Below are 22,172 nucleotides of genomic sequence, written 5' to 3'. Positions count from 1 at the left end.
TTGGACAATATTTCAATGTTTTAAAGTAAAAGGAAGTAGAAGAAAACATTAAATTGGATACTTCCTTGTAAAGACAACTTCCAATCTCAGCAGTGACCAAACATGCACACACAAACAGCAAAAAGACCTATGTACCTCCCTTCAGATATTATGCTAGATGTTTATGTGTACACAAGTTGGGCTGGAATCAGAGCACCCCTAAGCACTCCTCTGTGTTTTCCCAACTGGTACATTAAACAGGCATCTATCTTCTAAAAAAATAATTTAGTCACAACTAACCCTTCCCCTTCCCCCAAGAAAGGGACAACATTCCTTCTACAGACGCTCACTGTTTCAAAATTAGATTTTCAAAGCAATTGATCATTATGATGACTGGCTGTCATCCTAAATAACTTAAAAAATAATTAAGAGATCTTAATCAATTGTGTAACAGGAAATAAAATAAGAACAGGAATATTTCCCAATCAGTAGATGTTTCTGTAATCCTACACGAAGAACAGAGCATAAAACTGCTTCTCAGCAGGAAAGTGGGATGGGTTTAAATTTAGCTGCAGTCAGTCACTTCATCACGTAAAGTAACGGGAATTATACGGAGAACAGATCTTTACAATTCTGCCATTGACTGTCTAGAAAAGAAAAGGAATGTTCTTTTTTGTTTGCTGTTAATGCTATTCATAACTGTTCAAACAATTCCAGTACTTTGGGCAAAAATCCGATTACCAGCTCCAGCGAGCTCTCAGTACAACAGCAAAGGCACAACGCTAGCTGAAAGCAAGCTTCAGGACTGCTCCAAATGCCCAGAAAAATCAATACCATAAAGGGAAAAAAAGCAGTACACTTTTTTAGGACTTGTCAAACTGAAAGGAATGATTTGGAATATCATGCTCACACCTACCAGAAGATGTCACTATGGAACAAATATCTCACACGAGCTAATTTAGCGTGCCAACTTTTTGTAATATTTAAAATAACATACCTCCGTTTTTTCTATAAAATTTAGTTGAAAACGTTATTATTAGGGGGATATTATAGATGACAGATGTTCCAGCAGGCCTAAAATTTCCCACCTTTTTTATGTAGCAATTAAAATCAGGTATAACGTTTTATAGAGGAGACGTATTCAAAGTGATTGTAAGGTATTTAAAATAAACTATTTCATTATAACCTTATTTTCTAGCAACATTCCAGGAAAAACAGCTGTTTTATAAGCATCTATAATCAATGCACAGGGGGTGAAAGTCATTTGACCAAATGCTGATGACAGGCACTTCTAGGGAGCTACTTTCCTATAAACACCTAAACCAGGCAGATGAATGTGTTCTGGAAACATCCATTTCTCTTAGATCAATACAAGACTTTCCCAGGGAGAATTTCCTGTAGAAAGCATAGACTATTACTGTTGTAAGATGAAATGGTGAAATTAAGAGACATTTAGCATCCAGTAGAGAATACAACAGAGAACCTACCTTTAGGTAGATAACGTAATACAAAGTAACTGCAGAACTCACTAAAAAATCGCTAATAGACACTTCTTTTTCAAAAATAAAGTAAGATCAACTTTTTCAGTTATAACAAGGGTCACTTTTGAACCCAGAGGTATTTAGAAATTTAAGAGACTCAGCATTCTTCAATAGCAAGACACCCTGAGGGCTACGAAGATTCCTCGACCCCACACCATTATACCATGAGTGCGGATTCATATCTCCAGAAAAGAATATCTCTACAGCTTTGATTAAAGAATAAATATGTTTTTTTAAGTGACAGATAATAAATTAAGAGGGCACAAAAGCAATTGGAAGAGGAAAAAATGCAGGCATGAAACCAAATGACACTTTCCTTTAAGGGGAGGGAGGGAGGGAGGAAGGGACCTTTATTTTACGAAAACTGGAAGGCATCAAGGAAATACTTTTGATATGCAGAATACCTCAACTCACTCAGTGTAATTACCTACTTTGATTTATATTCCGTAAAATAAGTGCAGTGAAATTCAATTTTTAAGGTATTTGAGAGCTAGAGAGATTGAATTAAATCAGAGCTCTTAAAAAGAATCACTTTTAAGAAACTATGCACACATCATTACCCAATGTATTTTATATTTTAACACCAGGACCAGCAAAAATAAGAATAGTAAAGCTTGCCCTTGCTTATTAAATACGTATTTGTAAAAACACTAACATAGCAACAGCTGAATGCAGGCTCAGGTTAACTGAAATTGTTTTCTCCTTTTATAGCTTCTACCAGAATTAACTTGAAGGATTCCTGAATTTATATGAACAGCATGTAATGATAGATAGATGGACATTAGAATGATCACAGGTTCTTACTGCTAACATGTCCAACCTAACAAATCAATCTTCCTGAAAAATTTCATTTATCCTCCAGATTCAGCCACAAAACCCTCATTAACAATGTGGTTTATCAAGTCTTTATAAAAGACCACGGTCCATTCTCGTCAGAATCTAAAAAGAGAAAGGTTTTTGATGCGAGTGACAGAAATGCAGGTTAAACCAGTCAAATCTTTGAGAACTAAAACCTTAAAATAGACTTTAGACTGTGACAATTAAAATATTTAAAGCACTGATGGCATGTATTTTCATTAACTAGACCAAGTAACAAGCTCTCTGAAAACAGTTTTATAAGAAGAGCTTTCAGATAACCTCTTAATAGGACCTTTTCTATACTGCGTTGCGATAAATGCATGGGTTATGATCTCAGACAGTAAAGATGCCAGGCCAGCTGAAATCCAAGTTGTGCATTTTGGGTCTTTTTTGTTCTTTTTTGCTTTAATGAATCCTACTCTCTGAAAATTTTAAAATGTCAGGTTTGTTCAAATCCTTGATAACAAAAGAGGGGAAGAAAAGTATTTATTAGGGGATGAGGGCACAGCTTTAGCTAATACTTGAAAATAGTTCACTCTGAGAATCAGCACTGCTGTGATTTTGCCTACAGAAAGCCCACAGCAACTGTATATACATAAATAGATCAACTCTCTGTGTGCAGTTACTCACCACATGTATGTATGTATGTATGTACGCTCACATCTCAGATCATGTCTGATTTTAAAATCCTGTTTAAGAGTCCCTTCACAGCTTATGAATGTCATAAATTTTTGACTCGGAAGAAAAAGATACTTCATTTCATAACTTGAGTGGATAGTCTACATGTAGCAGGGAAGTAAAATGGGCAAGCATTAGGCATGGTTCCTGAATAAAAATATATCATTCTACACAAATAAGTCTTGTGCCACAGCCTACACTTTGCCTTCTGAACTGCATTTCTTATTCAAAAGTTCAATGAATTGGTTTGTATTTTATGTATTATATTCCAAGAATAAGCTCTGTTTGGAATCTCATCTTGATACACATTTCCATAACAACGTGTCATGCCCTTTTTAATGCCAGAGTCAATACTCACTCTTAACGTGTGATGCTCCTGTGCAAGCAATGCTGTGACTTCCTCTTGTAAGGTAATGACCTCCAGAAATTGCCCCCAGAGAGCCATTAGGAGTGAGCAAAGCTGAGCAAGATTCATATTTATAAGTTCTGCCAGTTCATCAGGATTTTCCATTTTCTGAAATTTGGAAAAAGCATTTATTTACACAATTGCTGCCCATAATGTACAGACACAATCAAAAAAATACTTCACCTCAGTAAGAATTTTAATTAAAAAAAATCGGATTGTTTTGTCTAAATATCAGAATTGGATTATTTATGTTACAACACTAACAGAATACTTTGTGTTGCTTTAAATATTATCCACTTGTCTTTTAGAATTAGGACTCATGATTGTAAATTAAAATAACAATTCAGTTTACAGCAACCATAAGTATGAGTTGCAACCATTATATTTTCTAACATTCAAAACTATAGTGTGACTGAAAAGAACAGGCAACAGGAATTAGAAAACAGACAACGAATACAAAACATATCAGTCACAATTCGATGCAATCTTAAAAGCATTATTTTAAAAAAGAGACATTTCCATTTCAGAATAGTCACAACTGACTATAACATTTATATGGACCTACACAACCAGACTGCACTATCTATCTATGTCTACACACACTTTAAACGCCCTTAGGAACCAGTGTTATACCACAGGCTTTTTAGAACCAGATCACGCAAAGATAAATTCAGGGTGAAAGAAGTTTTTCCTCTTTTAACAATGTACTGCAACCCTGGGATATAGTTCCATGTAGGTCAGTGGTGGACTGCTAGGCATATATTCCCTGCCATTTTAGAAAAATGTAATTTTTCAGAAAGTAATTGCAGGCATATAAAACACTGACACAAAAGGTTTTAAAGTAAAGATAGCAAAGACCCAACTTCAGCAATACTGAAGAGGAAGCAGCAAAAAGGATTACAAATACTGAGACACCAACTTATTCGGAGAGAATGGAAATAAGAGGGGGAGGAACTTTTGAGGAGAACTGCATAAAAGGAGGGAGGGAGAAAAATGAAAAGAATTAAACATACCTTAGCAAGCTAAGGGAGGAACTAAGGAAAAAACTGATCATAGGCACTGAAAAAATTCACAGAGGCTATGTAAATATCAAAAGCTTGCAACATGTGAAGTAAGATTATTAGTTGCCGCAGACAGCTAACTGTGCTGGCGCTGCCTCCAATTATACAAACGATACCCTTGTTAAGCCAGTATCTCATTTCCTTGCAATTATACTGCTGCTCCCGAAATGGAAGGCGAGCCTACTACCCTGCAAAAGCTGGGCAGGCGGCCCGCGCCGTAACGGAGCATGGACCGTCTTCCTTCGAGACACTTCCGAAACTTCCGCTTTAGCCTCGGCTGTGACGAGGCAATTAGCTATTCAGCTGAGGCTACTTCTCACTGATACACGTGAAGGAGAGCACTAGGGAGAAAAACGTGAGAAAACCAAGGCAGACGCTATTTCCTTGGGACTGCAGAGAGAAGACGGCAAGGAGACAGCATGAGGACAAGTCCCTCCTGAACAGGGGGCGACACGCTCAGGGAAACCGCTCATGCACAACTCGCTGCTACTGCTTGATTTTACAACATTGTTACAGGATACCATCAAATAGGATACCATCAAAAAGGAGGAATTGAAATTATGAATGCAGAAAATTCAAAGTGTGATTTTAATACAGTGCTACTGCTGACATGACAAGATACCAAGTGAACAGTTAAGTTCTGGAGTTGAGCAATTTTTCTTTGAACGAGGAACAGCTGAACGAAACGTTGGCAAAAAAACTAATAGGAAGTTATCACTGAAACCAGCAGTTTATTGCCAAGTAACATATGAAATCAGCATAGTCTAATTTTATAGTTATTTCACTTCTGCAACAAATGAAGAAAATAGTACCTTTACTTCTTCACACAACTCTGTGAGACGAACTTCTACATCTATGTTCTCTGAAAAGATGAGAAATGCACACACATGAAAAATGTATTTCCCATGTTGCAGAGTAAAAACAGTTATCTCAAACAATAATTTAAACACACATTAGAAAGAAGAGACCATCAAATAAAAATTGATGCCATGGTAAGTACAACAATCAACTTGAAATCATGTAAATTTTAAACTCCAGTTAAAATTATTCCTTATTAATTGCTGAGGTTGAGGACAAAACACAATTAACTAAAATCAGGTCTTATTTACCTGATTTGTAAGCTAAACACAGTTAACTAAAATCAGCTTTTATTTACCTGATTTGTAAGCTAAGCTACCTACATGCATAAAAATACAGTTGTTTAATTGTCTGAGGAATTATATTTTGGTCAAAAACTATTCTTTAAGTAATACTGAGATAAAGAAAGGATGATTAAGAATAATTTAATCTTCTATAGTATGGCAGCTTAAACTGGATCGCAACCTTGAAAGACTTATTTATAAAAAAAAAAAAATTGATTTCTTCTTTCGCATAGAATGTTCTGCTTGTTAACCATTCCGATTCTACTCCAGCGACTCCAATCAATCAATTAAACAATAATTTAGGACTATGATTTGATTTCCTTCTTTACCTGAGGTACCAGTAACAAAACAGCAATTTATAACCCCTAAAACTGTTTGTGACAAATATTTATATTTAAATTCATTTTTGAAACACAGTATTAAGGAAAAAAAACCCACAATATTTCTTGAAAACATACACACAAACAAAACATGCTTCCAATCCCATGATAAAAAAAAAAAAAAAGGATATGGATAATAAACTTAAGTTTATAAAATGGCAACAGTGTTTTTACTCAATTTACCTTTGAATGATACCACCTAGATTTGGTGAATACGTATTGATTTTCAAATAATTGCATCTATTATACTCAGTGCCATTATACTTGCTACCAAACAAATTAACTCACATAAAGTTCTGAGAAAACATGCAACTTGCAGAAACGCATGAAGTGCTCAGAAACAAGATTAGAAATGTTTCTGAAAGATATTGCATAAACCTGTTAGCTAAATAGTACTTGAAGATAATTATTCTGAAAATACATGAAAACTGTTTAAGACACAATACTTTGGTTGTGTTTGTGGCTGCACAAATTTTGTCATTAGTGAAAAAAATCACATGGCTTATTTACTAGGCCCAATACTGAATATTTATCTCCACTGTCACACTGCAGTTGGTAATAGCTTCTGAACAACAGTTAAAACTCTGAGGTCTAAAATTGTTATGGAAAACCCAAAACTACAATGTTCTCAATAAAAATGACAGAATACAGACAACACAAGGTAAAAGGTGAAGGGAAGTTAAATGTTAACATTCTATAGCAGTAATGTTCATCCACCAAACACGTGATGTAATTTTGCTGGCTCTGTTTCTTTAAACAAAAACAAAACGCAGATATACATGATCAGGCCCGTGACCTTCTACGAGTTTGAACTGCCATTTTATTCTCTCCCATCATAAACTGCCTCGTGCTTAAACAGCACCATTTTTCGGCCAACATCAGAGTAATAGTGACACTCTCCAAAGGGAGAATTGCCCATTTAGACATGGACAGCTGCAACTGAGGCCTTGAGAAGGTCTCAGGCAGTGTTTGGGAGCAGAAAGATTTGAGATATCAGAGGCAACCTGAAAGATTTTGCAGGGGCAGAAATATTAGTCTCTTATTATTTAGAAAGTTGAGTCTACAATGAAACTACCTTTTTTAGCTGGCTATTTAAATGGCGACAACTGACTAAACTCTTCAATCATTTCTATTTAGTAAAATAGGACAACAAAAATACAACAACACTAAACCAAGAAAACAGTAGTAATTTCTCATTTCACTATCTATATTCAGCATAGACATAAGTAGCTCAACTCCACAAACTTTAAAGTTCAACACACTTTCACTATGGCTGAATATAGAGGATTTTTTTCTCCTGTTTACATATAAAAATATTTTATATCATTAACAAAGATCTGAGGGGTTATATCACCTGCTTTGAAAACATACCTAGGTAGGCGTCTCTCTGGGTTCGTGGATATTTTCTTCTGAGGAGGCGTTCATAAAGGACCTGCATGCTGGCCTTGGCTAGTTATAGGGATTGCACACACATGACTAGTTACTAACCTCCTTTTTTCATCTGTGATTTATTATTTGTCTTAAAGTTAGTATTAAAAAAAGCTTATTCCTAGCCTAGCAATTAGTGCAGTTAGATCAGTATATTAAAGCATATAATTTTAGTGTGGTTTCTAGATTAGATATTATTCATGATGTACATTATGCTCACTTGTTTTCCTGTTAATTTCCTGAAACCAGTAACACTTAAATGCTCAGTTAAAGTTACTCAGTTCTTTGCACATGCTTCTGCAAAATCACTGTGTTTTCTTACAAGTATACGATAGTTTAAAATGAGTTGAAATGTACATCATAAAATCTTAAAACCAAGAGGTGATGATTCTGAGATTTAAATAGGATTTGAGATTCCCTTCCCCAAAATCCATTTAAATTTTATGTATAAGACTTCCACAATAGAATAACTCATTTATTTTAAAAACTAAAGATAAATACAAAGGACAACAATTATGTACTTTGTGAAGTCCAGAGTGCTTCAATTTCTTTGCGTACATTACAGAACACAGCTTTTTTTTTTTCCTTTTTTCATTGCTGATGGATTTTAAAGGAAGTACTGTTAATAATGATAAGCATTGGTTATTTGTCATGAGCAAAAGGTGAGCAATAATAGCGTAATTAATATTTATATTATTAGTTCCTTTTGTTATATTAACTGTCCCAACCAACATACATACAATATAACTGAAATAAATGAAAAAAGATTCATAAATAAGAAAATAAATTACAGCTGCAATTGAAAAGATTTTGAAAAAAAAATAAAAAATGAACCGTCAGCAAAATACGTACAATGTATGTCGAATGTAATTACAAATTCTCACATCTCTCAATCTATTGTTCAAACTTTCATTTCCTGAAGGTAAGCTAACATACTCACAGAAATCACTAAAGGTCTGACTCAAGTTCCACTGGAGCTTATGAAAATCTTTTTGTTGACTTCAGTAAGGTTTGAAGGGTACCACCTAGCTATGAAATTCAATTACTTGCTTCTTTCTATTATATATATTTTGTAAGAATGTTTTACAGAATGTAAGGTCCTATCTGAAACATTTAAATAGCAAGATTTAGTCTAAGCCTACCCTTATAACGACAATAAGACCAACAGATACCATTTGGCAAAAGGCTGATTTTGTCACTAAATGCGAAACTAAGAGTTGAGTCATTCATATAACAGGGCATTCCCTCCCCTCCATATCAAGATTAGGACAACTGACAAAAATATTCTTTGCACCATGACTGTAGCAGGATTTTTGCTTCTATAAAGAAAAAGCCTCAGTTTCCGCATTAGTGGTACGTGCAATTTATGCATAGAGTTTTAGCACCCTTCCTCCAAAAATCCCATCCCGAAAATTGCTTTGCATTTTCGAATATATACGTAAAACAGTCTGTTTTAATCAGTAACTGGCTGCCATGTCACACTTTAAAATTAATTTGTATATTGCAGTTTCCTGTCTTATAAATTCCTAATGCTTAGTTTTGATATTGTTAAAGTTATGCAATAGCATAATCAATACCTTCTGTCTACAGTCAATGTAAATTCTGAAAGACCTGTCTGGTTTTCGGATTTAAATAAAGCTTTACATTACTCAAAGGCAATATGTTTGCTGGGAAAAAAAATCCAACAGGTTTTTTACAATGCCAATGCATTCTCCCTTTTATTTATACCAGTCTCCCAGTTCTACAAGTTGAGAGTAGGCTCACTAATATACCAGCATTCTACAGAAATGCATTTCATGTAGTATTTTCACAGCTATTTCTATCGAATGTTGTTCATTCAAGTTACTAGGAGTCTTCACAGCCATAGAACTTAAATTTCTTTCTATGCATCTATTTTGTAAGAGTTTAATTTTAACTTTATTAAAGAAATAGCTGCTCTGAAAACATATTTTAACTACTCAGTTTTATAGAAACAGTTTTTCTGTATTCAGATTGCTTTTCCTAATTCTCAGGTAATTAAGCCATTGGTCAGCTGGTCAGTTTAAAGGTAACACTACAAATTGAGTCAGCAGCAATTTCTTCTTGTAGGTCTTGTTTTCAGGTAAGTTTCCAATGTAATATTCTTCTTGAATCCAAGCTTACCAAATTTCAGTTCTTAAATGACCACGCAATGTTTCCTTTTAACATACAACCAAGTACAGCATACTTTTTTAGATTGTGAGTTTCTCCAACTTTCTCACCACTAAAAACAATGATTTGAAAAACAGGCCTAATCCTAAAACAAAGGCCTACAAGAAAAAATCCATTTGTATAAATTCAGGCTGTTATCTCATTATTTCATTAGTGGGGCGCTGGTGCTTTATTTTTTTCTCCGTGAGTTATTAAGTGCCGGTTCAGTTTGAGCAAAAAAATTGTAGGTATACAAGATATACAAAATTAATGCCAGTTCAACCTAGAAGAGGGGACATTTTTAATAAACACTGAAAGGAAAGCTATGCATTTTATTATATTCAACATACCCAGTTCAATTCGGTGAGAAGAGGGGAGCTCCTTTGTTATCAAAATGAAATAGCTATGTAATCCTTTGAAAGCAAGCAGCAAACTGGCACAAAGCGTGTAGTGGAAATTATAGGCATGATTGAGGAAAGACTCTGAAACCACAAAACTGCAACCCTAAAAAAAGAAAAAAATGCACATATTAATTTCATACCATAAGTGAAGCATTAACAGAATAACTAAAATGGACTTTTTAATGGACTGCAATGTATTAAAAAAGAAGGTCAAATACTAAATATTTTAAGCTTTCCATCTACGCAATCCTGAAATAGAACATAGCCTTTGGAACAATTTTTCTCTTTTCCCATATCATGTGGCAAACCAAAGTACCTCCAAAGTTCATTATTTATCAGACAGTATTTCTGTAAAAAAGTAAAAATCCACACTGATCAACAAAATATAAATAAAATGTTCAACTGATACGTGCTTACATCTGCTGATAACTGTTTTGTGTAGTTATTGCCAAAGACCACACTTTCAAGAGAAGGAATCACAGAGTCCCTGTTTTGTGCTGGTGCATTCCTGTTTAACCATGTATTCTTCACTGGGCGAGGAAAGCTGTAAAACAAATTGAATATGAAGATATCCACATCTTTACAAATACAAATGAATTGAGTAATTCTAACATACTGTGTGTCACAAATCTGTCAAAGTTACAAAAATTCTTAGTTTTTCATGGAATTAGCAAAACCACTGATTCTCAATAATATACTGAAAGTTCCCAGGCTAGTAGGTTCCCCTTTTAAAGCAGTACTTGTAGAGTAGTTCTCTTCAAAGAACATCTGCAGCTAGTTGGAAGAGTTTAAGAAGTTATTACCCTCGACTGTTTTGTTGCCATCTCTCACCACAAAGGTCAGCAGACTCTGTGCCAGGAGATTGCGCAAGCTCTCCCTCATTCTTTTTAATGCAGAACTCATATAATTTAAACAATATTCCTAAAAGTTTAAGCCAAACAGCTCAATTTTGAATTATAACAGGTAAGAAGCATTCATTTTCTGCCAACTTTGCTGTCAGAACATTAGCTCCTAAAGGTGAATGAGCAGCAAACGCTTGGAGAGCTGTCACACAAGCTGTCACTGCTGTTTTCTTAATGAATGCTTGACCTCAGCTACTCAAGGAGAAAGCCCATCCAAAACCCCAACCTCTCCCCAAATTGTTCAAAAAAGGACAACTTGGATCCTTAATATTCCTTTCTGACTGAAAATTAGTAACGAAACCTGTTTTTCACTTTCTCTCAAGACAATGAAGTTTGACCCCACATCTAAGAGACAAATGCAGGTGAAACCCTTGAATTTCACTGCAATGTTTTGACAGCTGACATTGTATATACATGATGCTGCTTTAAAAGCATGTGATTTTATCAGATGAAGTCTTCAATAGCAATATTATCTCATTCCAGTCTCCTCACCGTTTACTCCTCTCCCAAACAATGTTGTGCCATCCCTTCAGATCTGCCAATTCAGTTACTATATAGCCGTGCCTGAAACACATCACTGAAATAATCCAGCTACTTTTATTTCTAACAAAAACAAACTCAAAATTTGTTCCAGGCCTCTCCTCCCTCTGACCCCTGAATTCCAGAGTTGTCATAAAGAAAACTACATCATACATAGACTTAACTTCTTCCTAAGTAATCTATTTTCACAACGTTTAAAATTGGGCACCCAAATACTTTGTTTGCATTTTATCAACAGGAGATTACCTTATCAATGGCTGATGCAGAGCAACCAAGGAAGCATGGACTATAACAGATATGACAGAAAGGTGGAAGTAATCAAACATAACATTGACGTAATGATGAAGGCCCCGATGCAAGTTAAAGTGCAACTTTAAAGTTCGGCTACTGATTGGCTGTAGTGTGCTCAGGTCATCGGGTCTAAAAATCAGTAAAGAATACATATAATTAGAGCAACCATTTTTAAAGTAGGTAAGCAATAAAATTAGAAGTGCAATATGTAAGCAGGTTATTAGTAATTGCTGCAGCTTTCAACTCAGCATTGGTGTATACTTTGGAATGTTAATTTAGAAGCAGTTAGCATATTGTTGTTTTAATAAAGTCTTTTACATTTAAACTTACGAATAGTCTGTATCTGTGAAGTGTAGATCTAATGTGAGCAGAAAATTCATCTCATTAAGAGATTCTTCAATCTAAAAAGGAATTGCAGAATCATGAAAACTTTTCAGGTCCCATATTTATAGTAATCCAAACTATAAACAACGATGCCGTAAGTATCTGGATATAGTAAGTTGAATGGCAGATTACCTTCCTCTCATCTAAAAGCATTTTTACTTTGAAAATCATCACATCATTCACAGAAACTTCCTCATTTTTGTAAAGAATCTGAAATGTTTTACTGCAAACTATATTGTCATGGACTGAAGCAGGAAAGGCAAGATCTGCACCTGAAAAGAGAGAAACAAGTGTTAATATAATTGGTCTGGAATCAGGAAACTCTGAAGCAGCTAAGCAGCGAAACTCCCGTTCCCGTCAGTTTCATGTCCACTATCAGAACTTAACACCAACACAATCAGTTTTCATTTCAGTCAGCAGCTACCGGAGTTTAGAGGAACATTTTTGTTTCTAAGAAATACTGTATCAATGTTTTTGAATGTAATTTACCTTTAAGACAATTTCCATTATGAAGATTTTTTGCTTCGTTCTGAGCTGGAATAAGTCATTCCAGGCACTAAAAACTCTAATAAAAAGCATGAAGTGTGTCTTTTTTCATTCGACATTACTGTCATATCAAAAGCACGTTGAGAACTGAGACTTACTTACAGACGAGGCAGAAAGGTTAAATGACATGCACTGCTCCACTGAATTAATCAAGCACACAGGTGGTTCTTTCTTTCCTTCCACAGTTTTACATACTGGTCTGGTCAGACCATTTCCAAATATGCCACCTAAACCTTACATTTCCTGTTCAATATGGAACCTTACATTTCTTGTTCAATATGGCACTTCTGCTTTCAGTCCAGAAGCTGCTGATCAAAAAGAGTTCGCAAAAGTGTGACGAATGGTTGGAGAATCCTTTGCCAAGAAAGGTCAAAAAGCTTCTAGTACGAATGAGAAAGGGAAGAGTTTTTTTTTAAAAAAATAAAGTTATGGAAGAAACATTTAGCATAATAGGAAAGGGTTTACCACACAGGAAAACTCATGGCAGCACTGGTCTGTGAAGCAACACGTAAAAGAAGATGGAACTTGGAAGAACAAAGGTAGGAGTTGAACTACTGACCATTTCTTACCGCTCAACAAGTTGGCTCAATAGCATTAACCTTTTTCAGTTCACTAACTCTTAGAAATTGTGTATATGGAGGTGTGAAGTATTTTTGAAAATTCTTTTTATTTTTCTTAATAGATGACCTTCAGAAGGATCCACAAAAGAATAATAATAATAAAAGAATCAGTCTGCAGAGTTTGCGCTGCACAGATTTGAAGTCTCCAGATCACTGACAGAAAATCACTGTTCGAGCTGGTGCAGGGCACACATTCTCCCCCTGTAACCTTCATGATATTTGAGTTAACCTCCCTTCAGAAACTAGAAACAAGTGTAAGCGCTCGTTCACTGAGTCGGTTTCATACACTCTGCAGTTAGGTCTCCTGGACAAGCTAGATACGAAGGCTGAACCAATAACGGTAATTCCCCCACATAATGCCACTTTCAGCTGGTATCAGTCCATCTGGTAGGATACAGGTGAAGGGCAGAGAGGGTATGGTTTCCCATTACATGCAATCTGATATAACTGCATGCCACCAGCAAAAGGGATAGCCTCTAGCCTGACACAAAAGAGGTAATGGAAACATACAGCCACGGTCCCACTGCCTATGCACCACTCAGCTCCTTCGGTGCCAGTCCCCGTCCCACCGACTTCAGTGCAAGGAGGAACTGTGCCCGCAGGAGGACAGCCACAGAGGAAAACCCAAAGCCAGCAACGGTGGACCCACACCAGCGTGGGGATCAGGCGCCCCCAACCATGAAACCAGCGAGGCAGAACAACCATTTTTTAGTCAGCTATGGACTGACTAGATTACTTCTAGGCTTGTATCCACACAACTAAGCCACCTCAGCAAGCAGCAGGTCTGTAAGAAAGAATGCAAAACACAGGAACCTGGGGAGGGGAAGAACATATTGGGGAATCCATTCACTTTTGCAAGGTAAAAATGGACATCTCATTCCTAACCTGTTTTTTTTTTTCCTGAAAAACACCCACTAGTTTCTGACACAAGAAGGCATTCAGAACAGCTTCAAAACTGAAACAACCTCATGCAGACTAGAATTATTCTTTTAGCTTTCTGGAGCATGACTGCATCTCCTTGCAAATCACAAGGATGCCACCAGACCTTCACAAGGCTGGAGCTGAAGCAAGTGCCTTGCTGTATCACATTGTAATCGAAGCTTGTCCTGGGTCCTGTGTTACTCCAGTGAACTAGTACCACAGGGAAATGGGAACAGAAGAAAAAGGGATTAAAAAGAGACATGGAACCTGATGAAGACCTGGGAAGGGCTGGACAAGTGATGGAAGGAGAAGCAATAGAGCAGGAAGAAGGGAAAAACTGAGATGGTATAATTAACTTGGGAAATAAAAAGGAAGAGTTAGATCTCATGAAGAGTCTGCGGGAAGGGGTAAAACACACAGCCAAGGCAAGGAAACTGTGGGTGACTTGCGGAGAGGCTAGGGAGAGTTAGAAACTCTCAAGGGAGAGCTAGCACCTCAGCAAGCAGACGTGGACTGGGATGAGAAAACCATGATGCTGTCAAAGGGAATAGGACTTAGAGAAGACCTAAGCATGAGGAAGACGGAATAACAGAGAGCTTCAGAGGCACAGGAAGATGGACCTGGTCACTACATCACACTCCTCTCAGGAACAAGAACTGTGGGCTCCAGCTCAGCTACAGTTCTTCTATTGATAACACACACCAGACCCCTTCAGAGAGCGGCTCAACCCTTCAGTGCTAGTCCACAGACAACATATCAGCAGTTTTTTTCCCCCAAAATAATGGCAGTCTCAGTAACTGATATGAGCTACTTGATCACCTTGAATGGTAAGGCTGTGAACTAGAACTAAAGATGGAAGGCAGAGGTCCTCTGCGAGATAAAACACGATCATGTCCACGAGGAGGACAAACTAATACTAAAATGGCATCTTAACCACCACCAAAAAAAAAAAAAAAAAAAAAAAAAAAAAAAGAAACCCCAAAAAACAAAGCTGTAGCTTGATGTGCATTTAAATTTGCACCGAAAAGGCAATTCCACCTACTCTTTGGTTGACTCCTCATTCCTGCTCTCCACACTATTATGGCACAAACATTATTAGCAACTACGTGATGAACCAGATGGAGAGACTGATCTAAAAAGCATCCCAGCTTTTAGATTTGGGGTTTTGACTTGTTTTTTTTTGAAATGACTGTTTATCAACTGAATGAGCTCCCCAGTTGAGTTCACTGGCCAGATCAGACATTTGTGTCAGAGCAGTGCACAGAGCAATATAGCAGCAGGAAACAGCCAGAGGGAAGCAAGGGCTGCATTTTTTTTTTTTTTTTGACAGCACTGTTGATTTAAACTCATGTCAAACCGCAGTCTTAATGCTAATATAGTTTATGCCTAGTAAAGAGAGACAAAAGGGCTAGAACATATGTCATAGAATTCATTAAGCTTTCTGAAAAATAACTGAAGACAGTTCTAAAACATAACATGAAAAGAACATTCTTTTAGCAATAATAAAAATAAAAAATAAAAAACTATTTAAGTGACACTATTAAAAAAAAATCAGTTTAGTAGAGCTAAATTCCAGTAAGCCACATTACACTTCTGACTTGAAAAATCTGTCCCTTTGTTCATAAAAATTATTTATTTACTTCACATATATCCAGGAACAATTCAAGAAGCTTCAGTGTCTACATTGTGATTCTGCTCAATAATTCAGGTCTCTGTAACCTCATATTACATCTTCTCAGTCTGTAGCAAGTTTTTCTTCCTGGCAATTCCAACAATTTCATTTGACATTTGAAAAGTTAATTCAGTTTTGCTTTTCATGTTTTTTACAGAATTAGGAGACCATTAATATGTTTCTCCAGGTTTAATTTGCCCTCAGCACAGAAATCAAAAGTGAGTACCATATTTAAAAAAAAGAGGGGGGGTGGCAGCGGATGGATATTTCTGTTCAGGAGCTTAAATCAATTTTTAACTTTGTCTCCAGACAGCAGAATAGCAAGGCTAGGGGGCAGAGGGAGGAAGGAATTGAACCTTTTCAGAGCCTTCCTTTGGAAAGAAACAAGCTTAGCAATCTGCAGGAAAGCCTGCATCTGAAGTTCTCCATTACTTTGAGGATACCTACTCACATGAGACCTACCCAGAGCCTTAGTCATCTTAGTCCATAACAAAGGAAAACTAAGCAGATCAGTGGAAAAAACAGAAGAGACTAATATAAAGGAATCACCGTGTTGTGCTACCAGTAATGGGAATCAACAGAGGAAATACTGTAACACAAATTCTGTAATTAACTTATAAGTCTCGTTGCTAAGAACAAGCAAGCTAGTTTTTCAGTAGGTGAGCATGAAATAAGTTATATTTTAATTGTGTTAATAACAAAATACAGAATTAAAACATTCTTATATTAGTTGTAACAACATAAGACAAAAAGGACACTCCCTTAATCAGCAAGGGAAGGTAATGACCTCATTTGCTAGAAGTTCTTGCACTTACCGGCTGCGTGTAACAAGCTAGCTTCTAGTTTGTGGGGAATTCTTGGTGGAATTTTCATAGATGCACGAATCTGGTAAAAGCTAAAGCAAAAGACAGTCATTTGCAACACATTCGGTCCAGCACACCTCATTTACCATATACAGACACATACACTGACAAAGGCAGGCATGGGAAGAAGGGGAGCAGGAGGAAGGAACAGGCCTGAGAAGTCCCCAAAACTGAAAGCTGTGTTTTTCTTTTAATTCTTCATCCATCTTTTTTTTTTTTTTAATCATTAACTAGAAATTTGGCCAAAGACCTGAATAAGAGAATGAAGTCTCAACACAGCTAGCTGTCCTTCCACTCCTCCAGAGTGTTGGCACAAGTACTTATTTAGATACCTGCTCCCCATCTTCGAACAGGCCTTAACCCTGCTCCAGTTCCATACTGCTTCCAACTTTGATTTTGATCCATGAAATCCCTAAATTGTCTCTTATATTGATTTTTATGGAACTCTCTACATGACCAAAGAGTCTATAAATGTACACTAGATGATCTGTTCTCCCCACCTCATCCCATTTCAGACAATCCATTTTTGTTTTCAAGGGCTAGCTTCAGATCTGACACAGCTGCACAGGCTCTAGTGCCAACAAAAGGGAGAGAACAACAACACTCAGAGTGGGAGCACAGGAGCACCTTTTCAGGCAGAAGCATGGACTTAAATGCCCTTAAGAGTATGCATTTCATATCCCACTCATAATCCTATGGCTCTTTTAATTATCCAAACTATCCAAATCCAAAGCATCCTTGTTCTGTTATTTTGTTTTTTGTTTTTAACACCACAGCTTAAGCCTGAAGCACCAAGACTTCAGTAACAACTGATGTAACTGTATACTAGCCTTACAATCAATAAATACAAATAATTCTTAATTAAATCCTTTCACGAAAATAAAAGTCAACTTTAGCTTGGTCAAAATGATATTATCAAAGAATGCCATATAATAGAAGACACTTAATAAACCAACGATGTAGTTAGCGCTAAGAGATGATAGCAAAATCATTCCTACCTTTTAAAAATCTAATACAACTCAACCTATTGTAAACTGATTATAATACTTCTATTTTTTTTTAGAAACCCATAGGTGAAACAGGATTCCAAAAACATTTAGTAAGTGATTCATTAAGAGTCAAGCATGAATTAACATTGCATTGGAGAAAAGAATTCAGTACTAACATTGGGTCCTGTTCCACAGGAGCGTAAGGAATTGAGGAGATTATGAAAGCCCTCTCGACATTAATCCAGCAGGATGCAATCTAGTACACTCATGTACTTTTCTCCGGTTCAGACTTCACCATTCAACCAGTCACTTCAGCTATACCAAGACACGCTACATTCACACATACTAAACAAGCAGATACTTCCCACCAATCCCAAATTCCCAGTGTAATTTCTGCATCCACAGTAAACACTTCTCTAGTGCTTGACACATTACCACTACAGGCTTCATCTTCCCATAATCCAAATAACCCAAATATGAAGGCAGAGCGTATTGATTGTTATTTCATGTATTAAGAAAAGACTGGAGAGCCACTGCCGTGGTGATGACAGACAACTTGGAAGAGCGCACACAACCTTTTACAAATTATAGTGAACTGTACAAAGAGGATTAGCTATCCGTTATACTCAAGTACCCAGAAATATACAGACAGGTACTCTTTGCAGCAATTGTATAAATTGTAAAGGGAAGGTCTAGAATAACTACTGGCCTGCAAAAACTGCTTCACTTTTTTTTTTTTTTTTTTTTTTTTTTTTTTTTTTTTTAAAAACAGCCGACTTCCCAGCAGAATATTGCCCTGTAGTTTGGGTACTTTATGTTAAAAAAGCAAACAAATTACCCTCTAAGAACTTTATATATTAAATATTTTTTTCTCAATAGTTCAGAGAAATGAAAGATATTTTACTTCATCTTATTCTAACCTTCTACCCAACTGGGTCCTATAGCAGACTCAAAAATATCCAGAATCTGCATCATTCTCAGTTCCTGTCTAGAACCATCTGACAGTTCCCCAGAGCATCTGAATGGAAGATAAATTTAACTAAGACTTAATAACTTCATCAAATGTGGAGAGGTTGATGAATTATGACCTTAACAAGGTAAGATACAAGGTAAATGCAAAGTAAAAACTGGACACTGCACAGAAAGGTGCTGTAATGTGACATTCCTACTACTTAATGCAATTAGACTAGTTCTCCATAATAATGCTATTAAAAGACTGTTTACAATCCAGGCCTTTAAGAAAACAATAATCAACAGCATTGTTTAGATTCAAGTCCATGATACATATGCTTAGAATGCAGACTGTGAAACAAAAAGGCTGTCAGAACATCCTTATTTTTCCTATTACTACTTTGCAACATTTCATTAAAAGCAGACTATTTTATCCCTTTTTCTACCATCTGCCTGATGTATTTTAATTTGGGGTAATGGGAAGATGAAGGTGTACTGTTTGCTTGTTTGAGACAGCTTGCTTTGATATTCAGCACAGATTTGTACTTTAAGCAGTCTATAACATAAAACATACACCTGTTAATCTGAATACCAAAATTCTGTAGGGGTTCAGCTCAGGGCAAACACAGGAACATTAAATTAAAAACTTATGTCCAGATCTTTGAAATAATTATTTAACTGCATCAAGATATTTAAATTAAAAAAAAAAAAAAAATCTCCTACACAGTATTTACCCAAATTGTTCACTGCTGTTCATCTTTAAATACCATAAATATTAACGATCTATCTGCAAATGAAGAGCTACAAATTGATGTTTAGAACACCAAGCATCTGATAATTCAGCAAGATGCATTTTGATCCTCTTTGATGACATAACTACAGCTGAGCATTTTAAAAGCCTCAGCTAGAACAACTAACAAAGCAGAACCCTGAACTGAGTCACTGCAGTACAGGCAGCGCAGAGCACAGGGCTGGGTAGAAAGGCACACCGACAGCTGGCTGAAGGTCTGACACCACAACAGGAAGAGATTTTGAGTGAGGCTTTAGCATCAAGTTGTCAAGGCAAAGCAACATGAGAAGCAGGTTACACCTGCTTGAAGCTCTTCCTGCTGATGCAAGAGCAATTTGAAAGAGTCTCCAAAGGGACACTGAGCAAGCAGACTCTCAACAGTCTTCCTGAGCCTCATGAAGCATGTAAGAAGCCCTGCAGAAACAGCTCTCCTGATCAGTGACTAAACAGGTAAAACATCTTTAAGGAACTTTGTTTTTTTCTGGATAAGAACACCAAGCAGAAAACACAGCAAGTAAACGTGGATTCCACCAGAAGAATCAGACAATAAAATAAACTGCTTTCAAGGTAACCAGAACTTCTTTTGTACCAAGGCCCTTTACACCATATGAGACTTGGCAGAAATGCTTAGCCTGAAGGAATGAAGCAGGTATCTGTTTTCTTTCTGAGCATTTTCATTCCCTTAACGGGAATATTTTTCATCATGCCATGAGCTTGCCTTCTGCCATATATATGAGTAGAGATGTGTCCAAAGCTTTTCAAAGGCCTCACCTCCAGCATAGAAGAAGAGTGACCAGTTCTGAATTTCTTTACTGCTCAGAGACATCACTGCATTCAGTATTACAAAGTTTGTTTCTGAATTATCTCATTTTCCCTAGATTCTGCAACTAAGGCATAGTACTTATTACTGCTATCACTGTTTTATCTGGAGAATTCATTCAGTGGAGACAGGAGTCATTATACAGTCCACGTTCCATCCCTATAGACCCATATTAGGTTCTCCCACAGATCATTTAATTGACTAATTATGGAAATGCATTCTTCTCATTTCCCAAACACCATCAGGCCACCTACTCCTCAATGAAGGAAACAATGGCTACTATTAATACGGCCACAGTGGCAGACCATCCAGGTACTAGCCATGTTAAAACTAGGCAAGCCAGTGCCACTTCTGAAACATCTGGAAACATTCATTATTATGTGAATGAAGGCTCCTTAATGCTTCTTTAAATTTTCCTGATTCAGAACAGAGGAATTGCTGCTAAATGCTGTCAACGAGGAATATTTTAGGTACAGCGATGAGCATATATGCTCTTAAAAAAAAAGTGTTATGGAGCCAGTCCCAGCAACAGAACGCATCCTGCAATGGTCCAGCCTGGGGACTGACTGGCTGGGGAGCAGCTCTGCTAAGAAGGACCTGGGCGCCTTGGTAGGCAGCGAGCTGAATGAGCCAGCAGTGCACCCTGGGCTATATCAACAGGAGCACAGCCAGCAGGTTGACAAAAGTGATCAACTCCCTTCACTCAGCACTTACTAGACCACATCTGGAATACTGTGTCCAGTTTTGGGACCTCCACTTCAGCGAGTTCAACAGAGGGCCACCAAGATGGTCAGGCGGCTGCAACACATGCCCTTAGGAGAACTTAAGGGAACTGGGCTTGTTCAGCTTGAAAAGACAGCTTTGTAGGGACCTAACAGCAGCCTGCCAATACCTACAAGGAGATTACTGAGAAGACTGAGCCAGGCTCTTTACTGAGGTGCATGGTGGGAGAATGAGAGATAGTGCTCAAAAATTGAAACATGGGAGATTCTGACTGGATATAAAGAAAAATATTCTGCCATGAGAATAATGAAGCACTGGAACAGGTTGCCCAGAGAGGTCGTGGAATCTCCATCTATGGAGACTTTCAAGACCTGATGGGACACAGCTATAAGCAACGTGGTCTGAATTCTGAGCTAACCTGCTAATGAGCAGAAGGGTAGATTAGATGACCTACTAATACACCTTCCAACCTGAATGAGCCTATGATCCCAGACGCTAAAGGAATTCTATAAAACAGGGTACAGCAACTTACAACATGGTGTCAGAAAGGTGACAAAGCAAGAGTTGCACATGGTTGGGAGCTGGGACCCAAAATAACTTGGAGAGACTTCTGTGAATATAGCAAATTCCAGCTCCTCGCTTTCCTGAATCTAAACTCAGCAAGAGCTTGCTGTTTGAGCAAGATGCTTCTCAACAGCTGATTTGCTTGCTGCTATGAAAGGTGGCATCTTTCAATTCCTATTAAATTTCCAATGTCATAGACTTGAGAAACACAATATACAATACTTCCTCTGAAAATTTGCCAACCTCTCCTCCTGTAAATGCTTCCAGCAGTTACCCTTGCTTATCTCAGTGGCAGACAGCAGGTCTAGAACAAACACCAGATCTCTTGCTCTGTTGCACTGCTGAGAAGCTTTGTCCCGAAACAAGGTTTTACACACACCCCCTAGAGATAGCTTTGCATTTTCTTCATAATGTGAGAGTTGGCTTAAATATCTAAGATGCACATACAAGCACGTACAAGCAAAGCTGAAGTCATTAGTGAAGAGCTTATAAACATGAAGGAGATTTGTGCCAATCCCAGTCTACCCTGTCTTCTTTCAGAAGACAAATGTGT

At 37.1% G+C, this 22,172-nt stretch overlaps 1 protein-coding gene across 9 annotated transcripts in view; it reads right to left on the bottom strand.

Annotated features, from left to right (window-relative positions):
- FAM135A (family with sequence similarity 135 member A) overlaps nucleotides 1–22,172 on the bottom strand; it is a 97,458-nt gene that overhangs the window by 33,074 nt on the left and 42,212 nt on the right. For 8 of the 9 annotated variants that reach the window (XM_064508640.1, XM_064508645.1, XM_064508643.1 and 5 more), the window contains 9 exons: nucleotides 16,735–16,814; nucleotides 12,293–12,432; nucleotides 12,107–12,177; nucleotides 11,732–11,905; nucleotides 10,461–10,587; nucleotides 9,993–10,146; nucleotides 7,417–7,494; nucleotides 5,336–5,385; nucleotides 3,415–3,570 (listed from right to left, as the gene is read on the bottom strand). In XM_064508640.1, coding sequence (XP_064364710.1) covers nucleotides 3,415–3,570; nucleotides 5,336–5,385; nucleotides 7,417–7,494; nucleotides 9,993–10,146; nucleotides 10,461–10,587; nucleotides 11,732–11,905; nucleotides 12,107–12,177; nucleotides 12,293–12,432; nucleotides 16,735–16,814 — 1,030 coding nt within the window. The remainder of the gene's footprint in view (nucleotides 1–3,414; nucleotides 3,571–5,335; nucleotides 5,386–7,416; nucleotides 7,495–9,992; nucleotides 10,147–10,460; nucleotides 10,588–11,731; nucleotides 11,906–12,106; nucleotides 12,178–12,292; nucleotides 12,433–16,734; nucleotides 16,815–22,172) is intronic. The other variant, XM_064508641.1, reaches the window with a different exon arrangement.

The sequence above is a fragment of the Dromaius novaehollandiae genome, chromosome 3 (genome assembly GCF_036370855.1).
Source record: "Dromaius novaehollandiae isolate bDroNov1 chromosome 3, bDroNov1.hap1, whole genome shotgun sequence".
Taxonomy (NCBI): Eukaryota; Metazoa; Chordata; class Aves; order Casuariiformes; family Dromaiidae; genus Dromaius; species Dromaius novaehollandiae.
Note: the sequence above shows the minus strand (reverse complement) of the source record. Positions and strands in the feature narration are given on the sequence as shown.